The sequence below is a fragment of the Abramis brama genome (genome assembly GCF_963993115.1).
Source record: "Abramis brama genome assembly, chromosome: 1".
Lineage (NCBI taxonomy): Eukaryota > Metazoa > Chordata > Actinopteri > Cypriniformes > Leuciscidae > Abramis > Abramis brama.
The window spans coordinates 38,513,341-38,531,672 of NC_139963.1; the positions used below are offsets into that span (position 1 = coordinate 38,513,341).

At 37.6% G+C, this 18,332-nt stretch overlaps 1 protein-coding gene across 1 annotated transcript; it reads left to right on the top strand.

Annotated features, from left to right (window-relative positions):
* Window positions 1–378: 378 nt before the first annotated feature.
* ube2ia (ubiquitin-conjugating enzyme E2Ia) lies at window positions 379–9,515 on the top strand. Its single transcript, XM_084089480.1, has 7 exons — window positions 379–536; window positions 2,799–2,893; window positions 3,358–3,441; window positions 4,067–4,139; window positions 4,240–4,349; window positions 8,460–8,539; window positions 8,625–9,515. Exons 2-7 carry the CDS (start codon window positions 2,828–2,830, stop codon window positions 8,683–8,685), a joined length of 474 nt encoding a protein of 157 aa, XP_083945606.1. The 5' UTR covers window positions 379–536; window positions 2,799–2,827; the 3' UTR covers window positions 8,686–9,515.
* Window positions 9,516–18,332: the final 8,817 nt, after the last annotated feature.

An 18,332-nucleotide genomic window follows, 5' to 3' on the forward strand; every position in this document is an offset into this window, starting at 1 on the left:
TTCAACTGAAGAAAGACATTCATACAGGTTTGGAACAACTTGAGGGTGAGTAAATGATGACAGAATTTTCATTTTTGGATGAACTATCCCTTTAAATCAGTGGGTTTCTCTGACTCGGTAAAAACAAGCAGCGGAGAAGTTAAAATGCAGTGTTATTGAACTAATCACAATAACATGTACATGTTTTAATCAGCTGCATTGTTTAATTAATCAATTAACTGTTCGTGTTTTACCTTAAATTGGACGTTCAGGTGATACCCATCAGTTTGCGTTTATAGAGAATAATGTTACCTTGCAATTCGCCAGCCTGTAATTATACGAAACAATCCATTCAATTTCAACCAGTATATATGGACATGTTGAAAGTTTCATTCAGGCATCTGCGTGTGCACTCACGGGTCCTAATTATCTTGGCTAAATGTCTGTGTTTTCTTTTTTCCAGGAGGGAAACTTCGCTAGGTTTTTGCTTTGAGTTTGACGCGAATTCCCAATTAAACGGCTCTTGATAGAGTACAGTACTCATCTTCACTGACGAGGTATGTCTGGTGTAAAAGCAGGGTTAATTTGTGGACGTTTACTGTAGTTTGCGGTGTTTTGTTTGCGGGTTTTGTTAGCTATCCAGCTAGGCTAGGCTAACAGCCTAACTAGACTGCACGCGACGCGACAAATTACAGCGATCGCTTGTATTATAATAATGTAATTGCACACATGCAGATATACATCTATGTCCGTGTAGTTTGACGCGAGCAGTTAATCGCAACAAAGCGTGATTTGGTTCAATCAGCGGCTTAACGTTATGTGCGCGCAGTGAGGAATGCTGTTGTGCGGCATCGCGCAAAAAAATGTGCATCTGACAGGTATATTCATTCAATCCGGTTTATTTGCTCATTGCTCTTTACTCTAATCAAACATAGTAGGGTAGTATATTCATTATAATAAGTTGTTTCGATTGTGCCAACTATGGAAACCCTGAGTAATTTGCTTTTTAGTTTATTTTATAGAATTCTTAATTTATGCGTTGTTCTCTCAGCGAATAACTTTACTATACACTTTCATTATAGATTTTAATTTTCAGCAAATTATTTTTCAGCGATTTATTTAATTTGTTTGTTTGATCATGTTTATCAACTCCTCTTATTAGAGTTAACGGCCCCTTAATTTGACACTTAAATTAGTTGGGTCGGATTACACAACCATTTCCGCATGCGTTTATGAAAACCTTGCTCATTTTTAATTTTCTCACTTCTCCATTTATACATTATCATCTCACCGCACTATTATAGATTGTCATTTCATGCAAAAACATTTCAAAGTAAAAAAAAAAAAAAAACACGGTTTAATCAATGCCACTTAGATATTTGGGTGAAACCACAAGTGATGTATGCTGGACCTCTCCAATCATTTCGTCTGCTTAAACTCCGCCTCTTTCTTATAATTGACTGCAAGTGCACATTATTATTATTATTATTATTTTAAAAGCAGTCTCAAAAACCAAGTAACAACCTGATACAGAGAACCAAATATCAACCCTTTTTTCCGTTCCCGGTTAATCGTTAGTCGTCTCAATATGGAATAAAAAAAACCGCTCCTAGTAAAGCGGCGCAGGTCACTCTCTACCATCCAAATTACGGTAGTTATGGCAGGAACACAACATAAGCTTGTTTTGGTTCAGGAGGAACTGTAAAAGGTGGCTGCTGTTTCGGTTGCAGTGCTCGGTGACTGACGTCTGTCTAACTCATGCCATGAAATGCGCTGATGATGTGCTCTGCTCTAGCAGCGGAGTACTTGCGAAAAAATAGCCTACATGCGACAGGCAGGTGGGACATCGTGTCATTGCTTTTGGACCGAATACAACGATGGGGTGAACATTTAATGGTTCTACACCTTCCACAGATGGTACATATACATGCATACATTTAGACCACTTTAACTTAGCGATTGCTATCAGAATGTGAAGAGAATTTCAACCAGCTGCGCAAAAATGTTTCTGGAGCAAATCGCCTACCCTGCCTTTAAAAAAAAGATGTAAACACTGTGAATCATGCTCCCTTTGACTCATGATGATCAAACCCTCAGAGTAATTAATCATGAAACCATCTTGATGTTTGTCTATTTTGAACTTCATCGAAATGAAGAGAGATCCGCAATATTTGTCATTTTATAGACCCCAGAGGACGTGTAAATAAGTTTTAGAAATGGATTATTGGACAACCTGATCAGTCAAATGATTAAGATGTTTGAACGTAATAAGCTTATCACTGCTGATGTAATTAGCACATATTTCCTTAATACAGTACATAGTCACACATGCTGGACCCTTAGGTTGAGAGAACCAGGATTTGTTTGATTCTGTCCGATCATACATCTCTTACTGATAGAGATAGGGAAATGTGTAGTTATTCTGTACTAGAACCATAAACAACAGTGTGTATCACCACCGCTACAGTTTCACTACTGTATGTTCTTATGAAATCAATATCAAAAGCTCCCTAGATATGTTTCATACTCTAATGACATTTCCTCATTTGTATGAACCCAGTGTAGTTTCAAGGTTTACCTTTTAATGTTAGTTTCAGCCTAACAATTTGTTTATTTTTAATTTAAAGGTCAAAATGGAAGCAAATCCTGATGAATGGTATTGCCCCCCCCATAATTCTTTATCGTAATAACTAAAGGGTTGTTATTATCATCGAGTTAAATATTGATAGTAAATAAGGAAGAAAACTGCATAATGACTGTGTATAGTTTTACAGATTCGTGGATCTTGCTTGATGAGAAAATATTGTTCCTTTTTCCAGGTTTTCAATCATTAAGTGGGCCGCAAGTCATGTCTGGTATAGCGTTAAGTCGTCTCGCACAAGAACGAAAGGCTTGGCGGAAAGACCATCCTTTTGTAAGTATGATGTTTCCGATCACAGATGTTATATAGTATATAGAAATCAAGAGAGCGAGATGGGTTTTGTTTTACTTTTAAATGATTGAGAAGCAACAGATTTGTGCAGAACCATGGAGGATCTTTTTGTCAGTTCCAAATCACCCCTTTTTTTTTTTTTTTTTTGAAGCTTATTACATTTTTAGAGCTTCAGTATTAACCTTTGGGGGGAAAGCAACAAATGGGTTACTATAGGGGAGTGCTTTCCATCTGTGTTGGAGGTGTTATTTTAAGATGTTGCTTTTATTTTAATTTATTCAGCTGAGAAGTCACTATTGAAACTGTTGGGGTGTGTGTGCTTGCAGAAATGAGACTATAGATTAAAAAGATTCTAGAGTCTGACATTTGAAACTTTTGCAGCCACCCACAGGATTTCAAACAAAAAAAAATCTTTTTTTTTTTTTTGTTTTTTTTTTTTTAAACAGGGTTTTGTAGCCGTACCGACAAAAAACCCTGATGGAACGATGAACTTGATGAATTGGGAGTGTGCCATCCCAGGGAAAAAAGGAGTAAGTGCCATTTCAATGTTTACAGTACAGGCACGCATAACTGTTTATGTCTGATATGTACATCATATCGAATGCTGCTCCCGTGAATTCTTGTCTTTTCAGCTAGTACAGAATGTCATTTGTATGATTGGAAAACAAAATGTTAAAGTCCCCCTGTAGTCAATTTTATCCCTTAACTCATCTTTGATCACCAAAATGACACATTAAAAAAAAAAAAAAAAAAAAAATTATTTGAAAACAAATTTCTTCATGCTTTGAAATAGCTTGAATGTAACTCTACACCCTTGCCTCATTTAGTATACGTGGTTCTATGAATATTCAAATTAGCCCTCAGTCACACCAGCTCAGAGATCCACTCGTTGACCATCGCACGTTGACCTGATTGGTTACAAGGTACTTTGTGACGTCAGAAACACCAGCGATTTCAAACTGCGTTTTTGAGACTGTCTTTGGTTCACTGCAGTTTTAAGGAGTAAATACTCAGCAATGGTTGTCTTATGGTTTAAGACAAACCATGTGCAAATTCATATTAAAAATGGCACGTAGACATAATCAACATTTTAAAAGCTGGATTTTTTTTCCACAGGGGGACTTAAGTAAATAAGTACTTTTTTTCATTTTTCAGACACCGTGGGAGGGAGGCTTGTTCAAACTTCGGATGCTGTTCAAGGATGACTATCCTTCCTCTCCACCAAAGTGTAAATCAGATGTCTAGTGGAGTTAATCCATTATCTGTACTTTGTATGCACATTGTGTTTTTAATTATGCCAGATTTTTATAATGTGACTTCTTCTACAGGTAAATTTGAGCCTCCTTTATTCCATCCGAATGTATATCCGTCTGGTACCGTATGCTTGTCTATTTTAGAGGAAGACAAAGACTGGAGGCCTGCCATTACAATCAAGCAGGTAAGCTGTGGAGCTTGGGTCGTCTTAGACTTTAGTTCCTCTTCGTAACACATGTGAAGATATTTTTAATGAAATCGGAAAGATTTCTGTCCCTCCAGTGACAGTCTAATCAACTACCACTTTGATGCTTTAGATCGTTAAACTAATCTATATGAATTGAACAGTTTAGTCCAAATTTTCTGAAGAGACACGATCGCTTTATATGTTGAACAAATTTAATTTAGGCATTTATTCACATGAAAAATTCATCAATGCACACATCAGATATGATAAACGGAAGCTCAAGCATGTATGCTTGACGTATGAGAACCAATGAGGTTCATTCTTGTTACGCAGCACGTTTGAGCTTCAGCAGGAACCAATGAGGTTCATTCTCGTGTTACGCAGCACGTTTGAGCTCAAGCAAGAACCAATGAGGTTCATTCTTGTGTTACGCAGCACGTTTGAGCTTCTGCAAGAACCAATGAGGTTCATTCTCGTGTTACGCAGCACGTTTGAGCTTCTGCAAGAACCAATGAGGTTCATTCTCGTGTTACGCAGCACGTTTGAGCTTCAGCAAGAACCAATGAGGTTCATTCTCGTGTTACGCAGCACGTTTGAGCTTCTGCAAGAACCAATGAGGTTCATTCTCGTGTTACGCAGCACGTTTGAGCTTCTGCAAGAACCAATGAGGTTCATTCTCGTGTTACGCAGCACGTTTGAGCTTCTGCAAGAACCAATGAGGTTCATTCTCGTTACGCAGCACGTTTGAGCTTCAGCAAGAACCAATGAGGTTCATTCTTGTTACGCAGCACGTTTGAGCTTCAGCAGGAACCAATGAGGTTCATTCTCGTGTTACGCAGCACGTTTGAGCTTCAGCAAGAACCAATGAGGTTCATTCTCGTGTTACGCAGCACGTTTGAGCTTCTGCAAGAACCAATGAGGTTCATTCTCGTGTTACGCAGCACGTTTGAGCTTCAGCAAGAACCAATGAGGTTCATTCTCGTGTTACGCAGCACGTTTGAGCTTCTGCAAGAACCAATGAGGTTCATTCTCGTGTTACGCAGCACGTTTGAGCTTCTGCAAGAACCAATGAGGTTCATTCTCGTGTTACGCAGCACGTTTGAGCTTCAGCAGGAACCAATGAGGTTCATTCTCGTGTTACGCAGCACGTTTGAGCTTCAGCAGGAACCAATGAGGTTCATTCTCGTGTTACGCAGCACGTTTGAGCTTCAGCAGGAACCAATGAGGTTCATTCTCGTGTTACGCAGCACGTTTGAGCTTCAGCAAGAACCAATGAGGTTCATTCTCGTGTTACGCAGCACGTTTGAGCTTCTGCAAGAACCAATGAGGTTCATTCTCGTGTTACGCAGCACGTTTGAGCTTCTGCAAGAACCAATGAGGTTCATTCTCGTGTTACGCAGCACGTTTGAGTTTCAGCAGGAACCAATGAGGTTCATTCTCGTGTTACGCAGCACGTTTGAGCTTCAGCAGGAACCAATGAGGTTCATTCTCGTGTTACGCAGCATGTTTGAGCTTCTGCAAGAACCAATGAGGTTCATTCTCGTGTTACGCAGCACGTTTGAGCTTCTGCAAGAACCAATGAGGTTCATTCTCGTGTTACGCAGCACGTTTGAGTTTCAGCAAGAACCAGTGAGGCTTGTTCTCGCGCGTCAAGCAAGTACGGTTGAGTTTCTGTTTATGCTCAGTGATCATGTGAATAAATTCAATCTTTTCATAATTTAAAGTGATCGTGTCTCTTCAGAAAACTGACTAAACCACTCAATATATATTACAATCTATTTATTCTTTTTTTTTTTTTTTTTTGAGGTGGTAGTTGTATAGCTGTCCATGGAGGGACATAAATCTCTCAGATTTTATTTCAGATGAATGACAGTCTTACGGATTTGGAACGACATGCAGGTTAGCAAATAATGACAGAATTTTTATTTTTGGGCAAACTAACCCTTTAATAATATCAGTAAATGGTTTAAAATTTAAGTAATTTTCAAGGTGTTTTAAAACGTTTGCTGCATGGTTGAACTACACATGTCATTTCACCTTAGTGCTTAATCCAGTTCTGTACAGACAGTTCAGTAATTAATGGGAGTGACAACCGCATTCACAAAAATTCTGCGCAGTGTGTACGGAACCGAATCGAACAACTAGTTGTTAATGACGTGGGATGAGAGATGACAGACAAGGGGTACATCTTTGATGCGTATCTTAACATGCATCAGAGATGGATCTCTCATCTGTATCACAGGGAAAGCCCTACGAGCAGCAAGCCCATGAAATAAATTGAAATGCTTTATTCTGAAAATAAGACCGAAATATGTACACCCTAATAACTCCATAAACTTGATCGCTTTATGAGCCAAACTTAAAGGGCTCATATGATGGTTCTAAAAAGAACATTTTAATGCAATGCGTTTACGTGGCTTTAGGTTAAAAAGTAATTTTTACACATACTGTACATTATTGTTGCTCCTCTGATTCTGAACCTGCCTTTCTGAAACACACAGATTTTTTTTTTATGAAGTTCATTGTTCTGAAAATCACTGTGTGCTCTGATTGGCCAGCGATCCAGTACATTGTGATTGGCCCAAAAACCTTAAGTGATGAAGTGGCACGCCCCTTACCATATTTGGAACATCAGCTCCCAAGCAATAATGACAGCTGATAATGTCGTTACTACCTTATCAATTCGAGCCCGATTCTGAACCAGAAAATGCAGATGACCAAGCTGATCAATCAAATTTGCCAGTGCGAATTGGGGAGAACACTATGTAAACATAAAACTATATCTGCATTTCTGATCGTAGAAACGACAAGCAAGCGCTACTCTATACTGCTCAAAACTCGCATTTGAATAGTCAGTAGCAAATTCTTAAAATATGAGAACATACTTACAGGCTGTGTCTTTGAGTCGGAAGCGCCAGAACGTACATGCAAAGATGGAATTACTCCACTTTTCAAAATCAGCCTTTGTGCACAGCCTGCCTTGTACTCCTGCAGGTTCTGGAAACAGTCCTCCAGAAAAATGCGCAGCACACAGTCGAAACTTTTAGTTGTATTGTTCTGGAACAGTGTTGTAAATAAAGCTTAAGCACTGTTTTCTAATTGTGTCCTCTTTTGGAAGGCCAAACAAAGTAGTTTGGCTTTCGCTACGAAAAACAGTGTCTCCACGACATGGCGGCGCCGGTGGGAATAAAGTTACGCCGCTTTAAGTACAGTAAGGCGTGGCTGAGCCTTAACTTTTATAAAGAATTTCTCTTTAGGTTTGACACTTTGAGTTTGTAACTCTGCAGATCTTATACATGCACAAACAGCTACATAACACACTAAAGAAGGAAAACAAGAAATTGCATCATATGACCCCTTTAAACAAGCCCCAAAATGCCAATAATGCGTGGACATGGCAACACTGCAAGAGCGCACTCTGTGTAGCAGCGTTTCCAAACATAACCAAAACATGAGGCCTCCGTCGACTGCTTCCGTTAAAATTGCTGAACACAGCGGGTCTTTTGTCGCTGTAATGTTACTTTGGTCAGAATAGCGGAGACCAAAGACTAGTCGTCAGAACGTTGCTATGGTTACCCCGGTGTCAATCATCGCAGTTCCGGGAGTCGTGTCCGTACATGCATGGAATGGTAACTGACTCGCTCCCGCATTTAAATGCGGTTGTCACTCCTGAAGTGTATGTGGCCTATTTGTGCACGTACAACTAAACCATTTAGGTATCACAGATACTTATTCTTTCTAATTTAACTTAACTCTAATTTAACCGTCTTGTCAGTTGACGGTTAATGATCTGTTAACAAGCGTCAGTTGTCATTCAGGGGTAAAAAAGCAAAACCGAAATGAACATCCCTAAAATTGATGCATTGGTCCATTTAATTGGTATATCCAATAACAACGTGTAGTTCAAGATCAATTTAAGGATTAACTGTAGTTTCATTTTTGTATTCAAATTATGGATTTGTTTTTGTTTTAGAAGATTTGAACCGCAAATGTTGCATGGGTTTGTGGGGTGATTTTTAAAATCTCCATAAGCCAAATGTTCAGTGCATTCCTGAAGAGGGCAGTATTATCTCATGAAGCACCACAATTTCTTTTATATCATTTTAGATCTTGCTAGGAATCCAAGAACTCCTTAATGAACCAAATATTCAGGATCCCGCACAGGCTGAGGCATACACAATTTACTGGTACGCACCTTCAAATATAGTCTTGCCTATTGAGACTGAAATTCATATTGCCTTTATGAATCTTGTGTTTGCATTTCTGTTTCAGCCAAAACAGAGTGGAGTATGAAAAAAGGGTCAGAGCACAAGCCAAAAAGTTCTCGCCGTAAACCTCAAGATTTCTCACTTAATGGAAATGGGTTTTGACCAGGTCTCCTCACCCCTGTTACAGCCCACCCCCCCACCTTTCAATTCATATCCACTTCATACTTATTTACTGCTGGGCTTAAAGAAATGAATGTGTTGTGCCATTGTCAATCCACTGATGTTCATCCTAACAAACTCTTCCTGGAAATTTTAAATTTGGTCTTTTGTATAAATCTTTTTTTCTTACTTTTTTCCCCTTACCAGTTGGGCAAATCCACAGCAGAGGAGTTCACACTAGGTTGTGTGACGTGTGGCTTTTCTTTTTTCTTTTTTTTTTTTTAATGATGGGTGGGGTTGCTTGGTAACAGTGCTACATATTTGCAAAAAAAAAAAGGCACAAACATCCACATGCAGAAGAAATGATATTCCACAGATGCAGAGGCATGAGCCTAAAACTTTTGTTTCGCTTAATCTTTTTTTTTTTTTTTTCAGACTGGCCTCCTTAGTCTCTTTCATGGTTTTAATGATTTAAAACTTGCTATTAATGTCAGTATTTCAACTGCTGTAAAATGATACTTTTATACTTTCTTTACTTTGAGTTAGTGTCTATAGAGAGATTTCCATTCCTGATGCAGGCAGTGTACTAAGCATGTACCGTTCAGTATGATAGCATTGTGCTGCCTCGGCCGTCTGTGTTTCACAAAAAGAAAAAAAAAGAAAAGAAAAAAAAAGACTTGCGTACAAGGCCTCTGAATCAAATGGTTAGTTAACCGCTGCATCAGTCTCTTTGTGTTTATATGGTGTTTTGTTCATGTAAGTGTATAGAGTAAATAAAAATGTTTATACAAAGCCAGTCGTGACTGCAGGTACATTTTCCACATGCTTCACACCATGAATGGATTGATTTCAATCCGTGCTTGAAGGTCTTCTCATGGTTCATGGTCACTTTATGTTTGAATATTTCTATGTGACTGGAATTAATTGAATCACGAGGTTGAATTTGTCTGGGTTGTATGTCAGTGCAGTAGATGTCGAATAATTGTGTGGTTTTGATTTGAACGTCTAGGGTGCAACTTTATTTTGAAAATTTAATTATCTAGAGATCTAGACAAATTTCTGTGTTTGTTCAGTATCATATTTCATACATCAGGCTTTTATAGCTCATGTGCAATTCAATGATAATTAGCATAATTAGATTGGCAAATTATTGTTCCCCAAAAGCCTGTTGTGTCTTGTATATGTGTATTTGATTATATGAATAATCAAGTAAATCCAAGTTGCTTCAGTCTTGTAAATGTGCATCTTGCATGTATTTTATAGAAATCATTAAAGATTTCTCAGCAAAAAAGACTAAAAAGGAGAAAAAAGTTTAACACTTTACCAAAAAAAAAAAAATCTATAGTCATTTTTGCTTATAGTTAACGGAATCATCGAAGGTCAGAAGCAAGTACATTGGTCAATAAAGTGAGATTAAAGGCATAAAAATGAATGTTTTATTTAACATATTTACTTATTGGATATTACATAGTATTCTGATTCTGCATTTCACTGATTTTATTCATTTTTTAAGGAATATTGAATCCTTTTTTTTTTTTTTTTTTTTTTTGCAAGTGAGATGAGGAAATGCACGCTCACATTTAGTCTAGAACTACAATAACCATCATGTTTGCACATAACGCCTCTGCATGGAAATAAACTTTTAGATATCTGCATGTGCATTGGACATCGGTTATACCCATCTTTGCTTGCTCCTTTGAAGGTATCTTGAGTAAAACAGATTTACATTTAACGAAAAAGACCTAAACCGGAAGCGATGCGACCTGTTTTACAGAATAGACAGTGGCGGAGCCAGAGGGGGGTCCGGGGTGCGCACTGGACACCCCTGACATGCGATTGGCCACCCCGGGTGCCACCCCAAAATTTTATTTGCTACTGGCAGTTGCTGATGCTGATTTAAAAAAAAAAATTACGTTCGCCGGCAGCGCGCGCGCCCGCGCAGTTTTCAAACGGACGAGCAGAGGACGAGAGATGGTTGCAAGATACCGAACTTCACCGAATAAGAAAACATCATATTTGAAGTAAGTTTTTAAGGTTTAGCATCAGGGTGGTTTGCTCCGAATAGCCTACATTAGGCCTAATACACGCATATGCAGTACCTTGCCGTGTGTACGTTACAGTATACAAATGTTCTAGCTAATGTGAGGATAGGAGATCAAAACGCAGGCAAAGAAGAGCAGAAACAAGCGATATCATAATGCGATCACTATAGGACTGTGAAGCTTTATGGGTGTAGGGTGTTGATGGACTCGATCTACTGTGCTTTGATCATCATTATGAATCTGATCTAGATGTAGTCTTTGATAAAAATGCGATTTTCTCAGCTTTTTGCTCATGTTGCTTTTTATGAAACTTGCCAACATTCAAGTGTTGATAAAAAAAGACGCACAAAGCTAGAATAAATTTTTTTTTTGTCTGTTCATTCTTTTGGTATGTTCAGATATTCATACAAAATATTCTGGGGTGCCATGAAATTGTGAAAATTACCAAAAACACCATTTTTTTTATAGGCTACTGCGAGAAAGAGTTAAGATAAAAATGTTGGTAATTGGATGATGATTAGAATATAAATATGATTGGAATCATATTTTAAATTTGTCATATTTTTGAACAGGGTCAATTAAACATGAAAAGAAAAAGAGAGATATCAGAGTACTTTTTAAATAAGCACAAACATAGTCCAGTCATTTTATGAAAAAAGGTTGAACAAATTGCAACAGAAGCAAACTCAAATAATTTTGTATCCTCAATATGTCCTGAGTAAGGAAAAAAAGTCTAGAAGAATCCCATTAGGGGAAAGTTTCGAAAACTGTTTCTGGGGATTCACTTTTTATTTTACCTTCTGTCCTTTGCATTCTCCTTACCATTGTCTCCTGTTCTTCCCTCAGACTCGTCCCCCAGAAACAGTCCCACAGATCCAGTCCCAAACCCAATCTCTTGCTTCTGTTGACTTTGCTTCTGTTGCAATTTGTTCAAGGTTGACCCCCATTTTGGCTTAAAATGACTAACAGGCAGATCAGGTGCAAACAGACCCCAGCCCTTGGATCACCACTGGCTAGTCAGAGTCAGTGTGGTCAGACTTCAGGACCAGCAACAGGTCAGAGCATCTACCAGACACAGGCAGTCAATCACATACCCAATTCTGGAATTTAAGTTGAGATGATTTTGCCAGATTAAAAGGATAGTTCACCCAAAAATGAACACAAAAAAAATAATTATAATTAGAAAGAATAATTATAAATTATTATAAAGAAAGAATTATGTTGTATTAAATCTTCCTAGGATAAGATTTTATATTGATGGGCAATACAATTGTTTACATTTTTCAAGTACAATGAAAAAAACAGTTTTTTTTTGTAAATGTGAGTTTTTTTGTAAATAAACGCAGCAGTACATAACAGACACATGCGGTATCTTATCTCCTTGGTGCTTAAGCTTTGTTTTCTGCAAATATTTTGGATGTTCAACACTTATAAACACAAACAGAGTGACCCAATTCCTTCCATAAGCTTTTCCACTGTGTGTGTGTGTGTACTGTGTACCCCCGAAAGTAGCAGTGGCCACCCCCTGGCCACCCCATGTATAAAACTCTAGTTCCGCCACTGAGAATAGACCTTATTCAGAGCAGCACCATGACAGGTATGAAAGGGAGGCTGCCGTGTTTCAATGGCATCCACTTTAAAAAGCTGTATTATAAAGCTCCTAGATCACTTAAAAATTTCCATAGTTCATGTGTATGTGCATGACGTGCATGTGTATGTGTGTGTCTACTGAAATATCTTGGAAATATATTTTTTGCAGTGTTTTGTTAGCAGAACTATCTAAAAACACATTAACAGTACAGCCCACTGAAGAGATGTATGTCTATCCCTCACAGCCTCGCTTTTATTCCTGTTAAAAATGCAAACAAATATGGCCTAGCTGTGAATAAGGTCTATAGGTTTTGGTTCATGCGTATTGGCTTATAGGCTAACTCCCATTTGCTGAAATGAGAGGCAGCAATGGTTAGATGTTCTGTATTGGTCATACCTGGTTTGAAACCGCTTAAATGGGATGGTACTCATTTATATATCAGATTTAGCAGATTCGCTCCAAGGTTGCTGCCTATAGCACAGGCCATGGGATTCATTGGGTTGTTAAGAGGAAGCTAATAGCCATAGCTATTATCCCGATGGGAAAATGCCCCACATTGAATGTTAAAGGTGAAGCAATAGCTTGCCCTGAATTTGATAAGCCTCCTCTCATTGAAATGAGATTAAAGCAGGAGATTTTCCATGCTAATTATGTATTCTTCCTAACAAAGGTAATGTTTAATCACACTGACATTAACTTGGTAAGGTGTTCTCAGTGCACTCATTCCCGTGAGAATTGTAGAATTAGGTTCTGTGAGCTTGTCAATGCTGTTCTGATGTGAATGGGGAAACGCTGGCTGGACTCCAGGCTCTTGCACGGGTCAGCACAATTATGAATATGAATATTTTCAGCATGATTTTACAGCCTTTAAGGAAACTGGCTAGAAACTATTAGTGGGAAATCCTGTCAGTGGAGAGGCAGAAACCCACTTAAGATGTTATTCAGCTAATTGCATGAGGAGATTTCTAAAGTGTAACTTCTTGGTAATTACTGGTTTTATTTCATTATTTTAGTTGAATATTTTAAAATTTTTGGCTGTATGCATTTAAAATGAAACCCCAAAACCATTGTGTCATTACTAAAACTGACACAATAATTGCTAAGGCAATTACTATTGCTCATACTGTGGGATTTTTCAAAAATCTTACAATTTCTGTTATGCAACTCATCATGTTTGTGCTACAGATATAAATTGTGCCTAAATCTTGCAGATTGTTATCAAAGCAACCTATAGCAACCTATCCACTTGATTTAAGTTATGAGTTTGGAAAAGCCATCTGTAGGGGTTTGCATATAGATTGAAAATGGGCTAGTAGTAACTAGCCATCAACCAATCAGCGCACCATAGCAACCACAAAAAATGGCTTAACAACCACTCAGAACACCTTAGCAACCACTAGCATTGTGATAACTTGATTTCATGGGAAAACAGCTCACGTTTTCTTGAGATTTAATTGGATAGTAATAGTCTCTATGCATTTCATGACACAATGGGATTTTGGAACCATATGCATCAATCTGCCTTTTGGTAATAATGTCGAATACAAGACTGTCCTCAGAAGCTTTTAGAGTCATTTGTGTGTCTTGAGGGATTTCTTACAGTAACCTTTTTGATTGCCATCTTTGAGTAGCTGGTTAAATAAGATTAACGCACAATGCAAATGGCAGTTCTGCAATGCAAATTAAATCATTAACACTGCTCTACACACATCCTCGCCATTGAAGCAATTCATGCCTTTCCAAGTCTCTGGAAAGGTGGCATCGATTATTTTTCTCAGTCACGTTTCATAAATACTGATTGCCATTTAGAGACCTTTTACTCCCGACATCCATTCATTTTTAAATGAATTATTTTCTCTGTGTCTAGTATAACTGCATATAATAACCATTTAGGAATCACTGATTGTAATGAGAAATTATAGTTTAAATGTGTCAGTGGCGTGCAGTGGTGTTCTGAAATGAGGAGGCAAAATATTCAGGGTTTTTTCGTTGTTGTTGTATAAATCACATGTAAATTCATGTCCCAGTTAAACTTAATTTTGTCACATTTTCCTGGTTAATTAAACATAACTTTACAATACATCAAAAAATTATCAGTATTGTTTTATTTATTTTTAAGTATAAATCTCATCAATGTTAGTGTTTTAAGTAGTGTTGTTTTAGTGTTGTTTTTATTCCAATAATAACTAAACAATTTAAACAAATTATTTTAGTTGTGAACTGATGTTCAGCTGTTCTTTTTAAAAGTCAACTTATTTTCATCAGTCATGAAGCTCGATAAACACTGTCTGTCACAGACACGAAGATGAACCTTTAACTTCACCAAGCTGATTGCTCATTAAAAAACCCACAGTCATCATGTTTACAGGTTATTTCAAGCTTGATTTTGACGTGACATAAAGCGGTGATATCTAAGTTGTTGAGTTGTTTACTTACTTTTTAATTAGTCTTCCCATTAACGTCATCATTTTGTTAATTCAGACTCATTCATGGAATGTGCAAGTAAACAAGATACGGGATCTAGGCTACTGCACAAACCAATCATAATCTATCATATCCAATCATAGCGGGATAGAGGCATTGCCTCTTCTCATTCATTCTCAATTACCCCCCACTAAACCCACTGCATTAGGGTGTCTGTTAAAAATCAATGGGCTCAGGGGAGGCAAGAGAGACGCGGACTCCCGCTGTAACTTTACCTGCTGGTGTTGCTGTTGGACAGTGTTACTTTAGAAAAACAATTGATTTATACACTTTTTAATGTCACATTTTGTAATGTTTGTGTTGTTTCATCTTTGTAATATTGTTTTTGAGGAGGCACTGCCTCCCTTGCCTACTCGGAGGAAACGTCCCTTTCAGGTGTCACAGTCCGAGAAGAGAAGTTAGGTTACTTTTCCCTTTCCAAAACATGATCATTCAGATCTGATCCGACATTTTTATATTAATCAATGTTAGATTCTAATGCCTGTTCCCATACCCATCTTTAAAGTAAAGCCGAGTTGTTTTCAGCTGCATCCAGGTACTAATAGCAAGCTGATTTAATTAGCACCATGCACAACATTTGACAGTGCTGTATTTTTAATGAACAAATGCTTTGTACAACAAAAATAATTAATGGAACAAGTATGTGAGCATTTATATTTGGTAACTGGCAAAACTAAATTGCTATTGCCACTGATTAGACCCCTGCAGTATATATGGTAGTCATTATTAACAAATATAATTTTTATATTATAGGTTTGTGAAACTGTTTGTCATGTTGTGGTTCACAAAATCTCAGCTCTTTATGACACATACCTTAAAGAAAGTATGGAAACCTGCTTCTGCTGCAGAGTTAAAAAAGGTAAGATAATTGCAATAATTATTTCACCCAGCTGTGACTTAATATTTAGTAATTGCTACTTTATCCCAGCTGTGACTTTATATCTTGAAATATGATCTCTTTATTTTTTATTTAGCTCAGTTATTTTTTTACTTTGAGGCGAAAACAGGTTTCTGCAAGAACTCAACTTTCTATCTGATGCTGTTTTTTTGTTTTTTTTAGATTATATAACTTTCGTAGAGGCTCTATCATGATCACTTGGGACGGCATTGAAGAACCTCCTATGAATGCTTTCGATTACACAAAAGAGGAGACGTCTGTGCGAAGACAATTCGACCCATGAAAGCTTTGAATGCAAGCGATGAGGGAAGCTTGAAAGAAATATACCCATTTGATCCTTTCTAACTGTGATGTATTTTAATACAAAACAGTACGCAGCACCACAAGTGGGCTGGTGGAAGTGGAAACCTCTAGAGCTTCAAAGGACCCATCAATTGCGTCGACTGGCTGTTTATAAAGTGCAGGCCCTAATTCTCCATGTTACAAGCACTCAGCGTTTGCAAGAACAGAGCACAGTAGTGTCTAGCATCCTGTTCAAATCTAATTCATTCTGACCCGGGCACTTAGCGTGCACTGAAAAAGAAGCAAACCTGCATTCTGTAATCCAGTGGAGCTCATTACATCGGTTATGGCTCAATAACAGTGGCTCAAACTCTTAATTGTGTTTTTTAGCATGTTTTATTTGTCGTGGTAAATATATTTCAATGCTAATGCATCTATAAATTGCTAAATTGGTCACATTGGATAGCCACTCAGCAGTGGAGCCAAATGTATCATAATAGAATGAGCTGTAGGCTGTAACGCCAGTTTTTCTGTGCTTTATATATGTGCTCCATGCTGCAGAGTAACTAATTAAAGGTAGTGATGCTACTAACATTGTTACAGAAAAAAAAACTGCATTACAGCTTAACTAGCTATTTTTGTAACACTGTATTTCAATGGTCCACTTTAGACATTCTACAAGTAACTTTGCAACTACATGTCAGCTAACTCTCATTAGAGTATTAGTAGACTGTCTGCTTAATCTTTATTTTGATGCTCCACAACAGACATTCTACTAACTATAAGTAACTTTGCAAGTATGTAGACATGTAGTTGCAAAGTTACTCATAGTTAATAAACAATGTCTAAAGTGGACTACCGGAATAGTGTAATCACTATTTTTTTTTTTAACCCTCAGAATACATTTAAAATCTGCATAATATTTTTCCATCCCTGTTTTTTGAATGTACAATTTTACATGAACTACATTAAAAAAACAAAGAAAAAAACAAACATATTTTCAATATTCATGAAAATGAAATCATGAAATTTTAAATATCTAAGAATTTACAGAATCATATTTTTAATGAATATAATTAATGTGAATCAAAACGGTCAAAAACAGTCACATTTACTACATTTTCTTTTTTTTTCTTTTTTTTAAAACAACAACATTAAAGCAACATAAATATTACTTTATAATATTTGTATTCAACTCAAGTCACCTTTATTTATATAGTGATTTTTACAATACAGATTGTTTCAAAACAGCTTTACAGTGATAACAGGAAAATAATGCAACAAAGTTTGTTTCTGCAGCACAGCAGATCTAGAAGAAAATAGCGTCATTGTTCAGCTTAAGTAAGTTCAGTGATGGTTCATTTCTGTTGTAAAAAAGTTACAGTTACAAAGTTTAGTTTAATTTTTGAATATCAAGTGTCCCCAACTAAGCATGCCAAAAGTCAAAGGTGACAAAGATGATGGTGGCAAGGAACCAAAATTCCATCAGGTGAAAGAATGGAGAAAATAAACCTTGGGAGAAACCAGGCTCAGTCAGGGGGCCAGTTCATGGCCAACTATGATTCAAGCACCAACACAGGTCAGAAGTCAGGTTGGATCGGAACATTCAGAATATTATCCAGCATCTGGCTGAAGGTCAAAGTCATGACTCCGGTATGGAGAAGGGTTTGTTGAGGATCAGTGCCGATGGCTGTCATGTCGATGAGGCCTTCACAGGGGAGAGTCTAGTTGTAGTAGATGAGTTTGCATTGAAAAAATGTGTTTAGTACCATGCGTTGTGATTGAAACGGTTCCGCCGGTTTTCCGCTGCACACCGCTGCAACTAAAACAAGGGTAGGACCACCTAAAGAAAAGCGTGAGTGTTTTAATTGTCACAAAATGGGTCATGTAATTGCAGATTGTATAGTGCTGAAAAGGAAACAGCAAAATTCTTTTTTGCAAAAGTCAGTTTGGTAAAAACAATTCCAGTATCTGTTGACTCTGTTTACCAATCATTCTTGTTGGAAGGTTTTGTATCTTTTAGTGGCCTTTTAGGAGACACTGGAGCTGCACGCTCATTTATACGTGGGGATTCCAGTATCCTGGTGCAAGGTATTAGCATGAGCATATTGAAAGTGCCACTGCATCGTGTGTATTTACGGACTGAGTTGGTTGCAGGTTTCGTGGGCATCGGTGTGTGACCTGTGTTGCCAGTGCCTGGTGTTGAGGTCATTTTGGGCAATGACTTGGCTGGGGGTAGAGTGCTGCCAGTTTTGGAAGTGTTGGATAAACCTGTGGTTACTTCTGTTACATTAGAATGAACTTTTAAGTATCCTG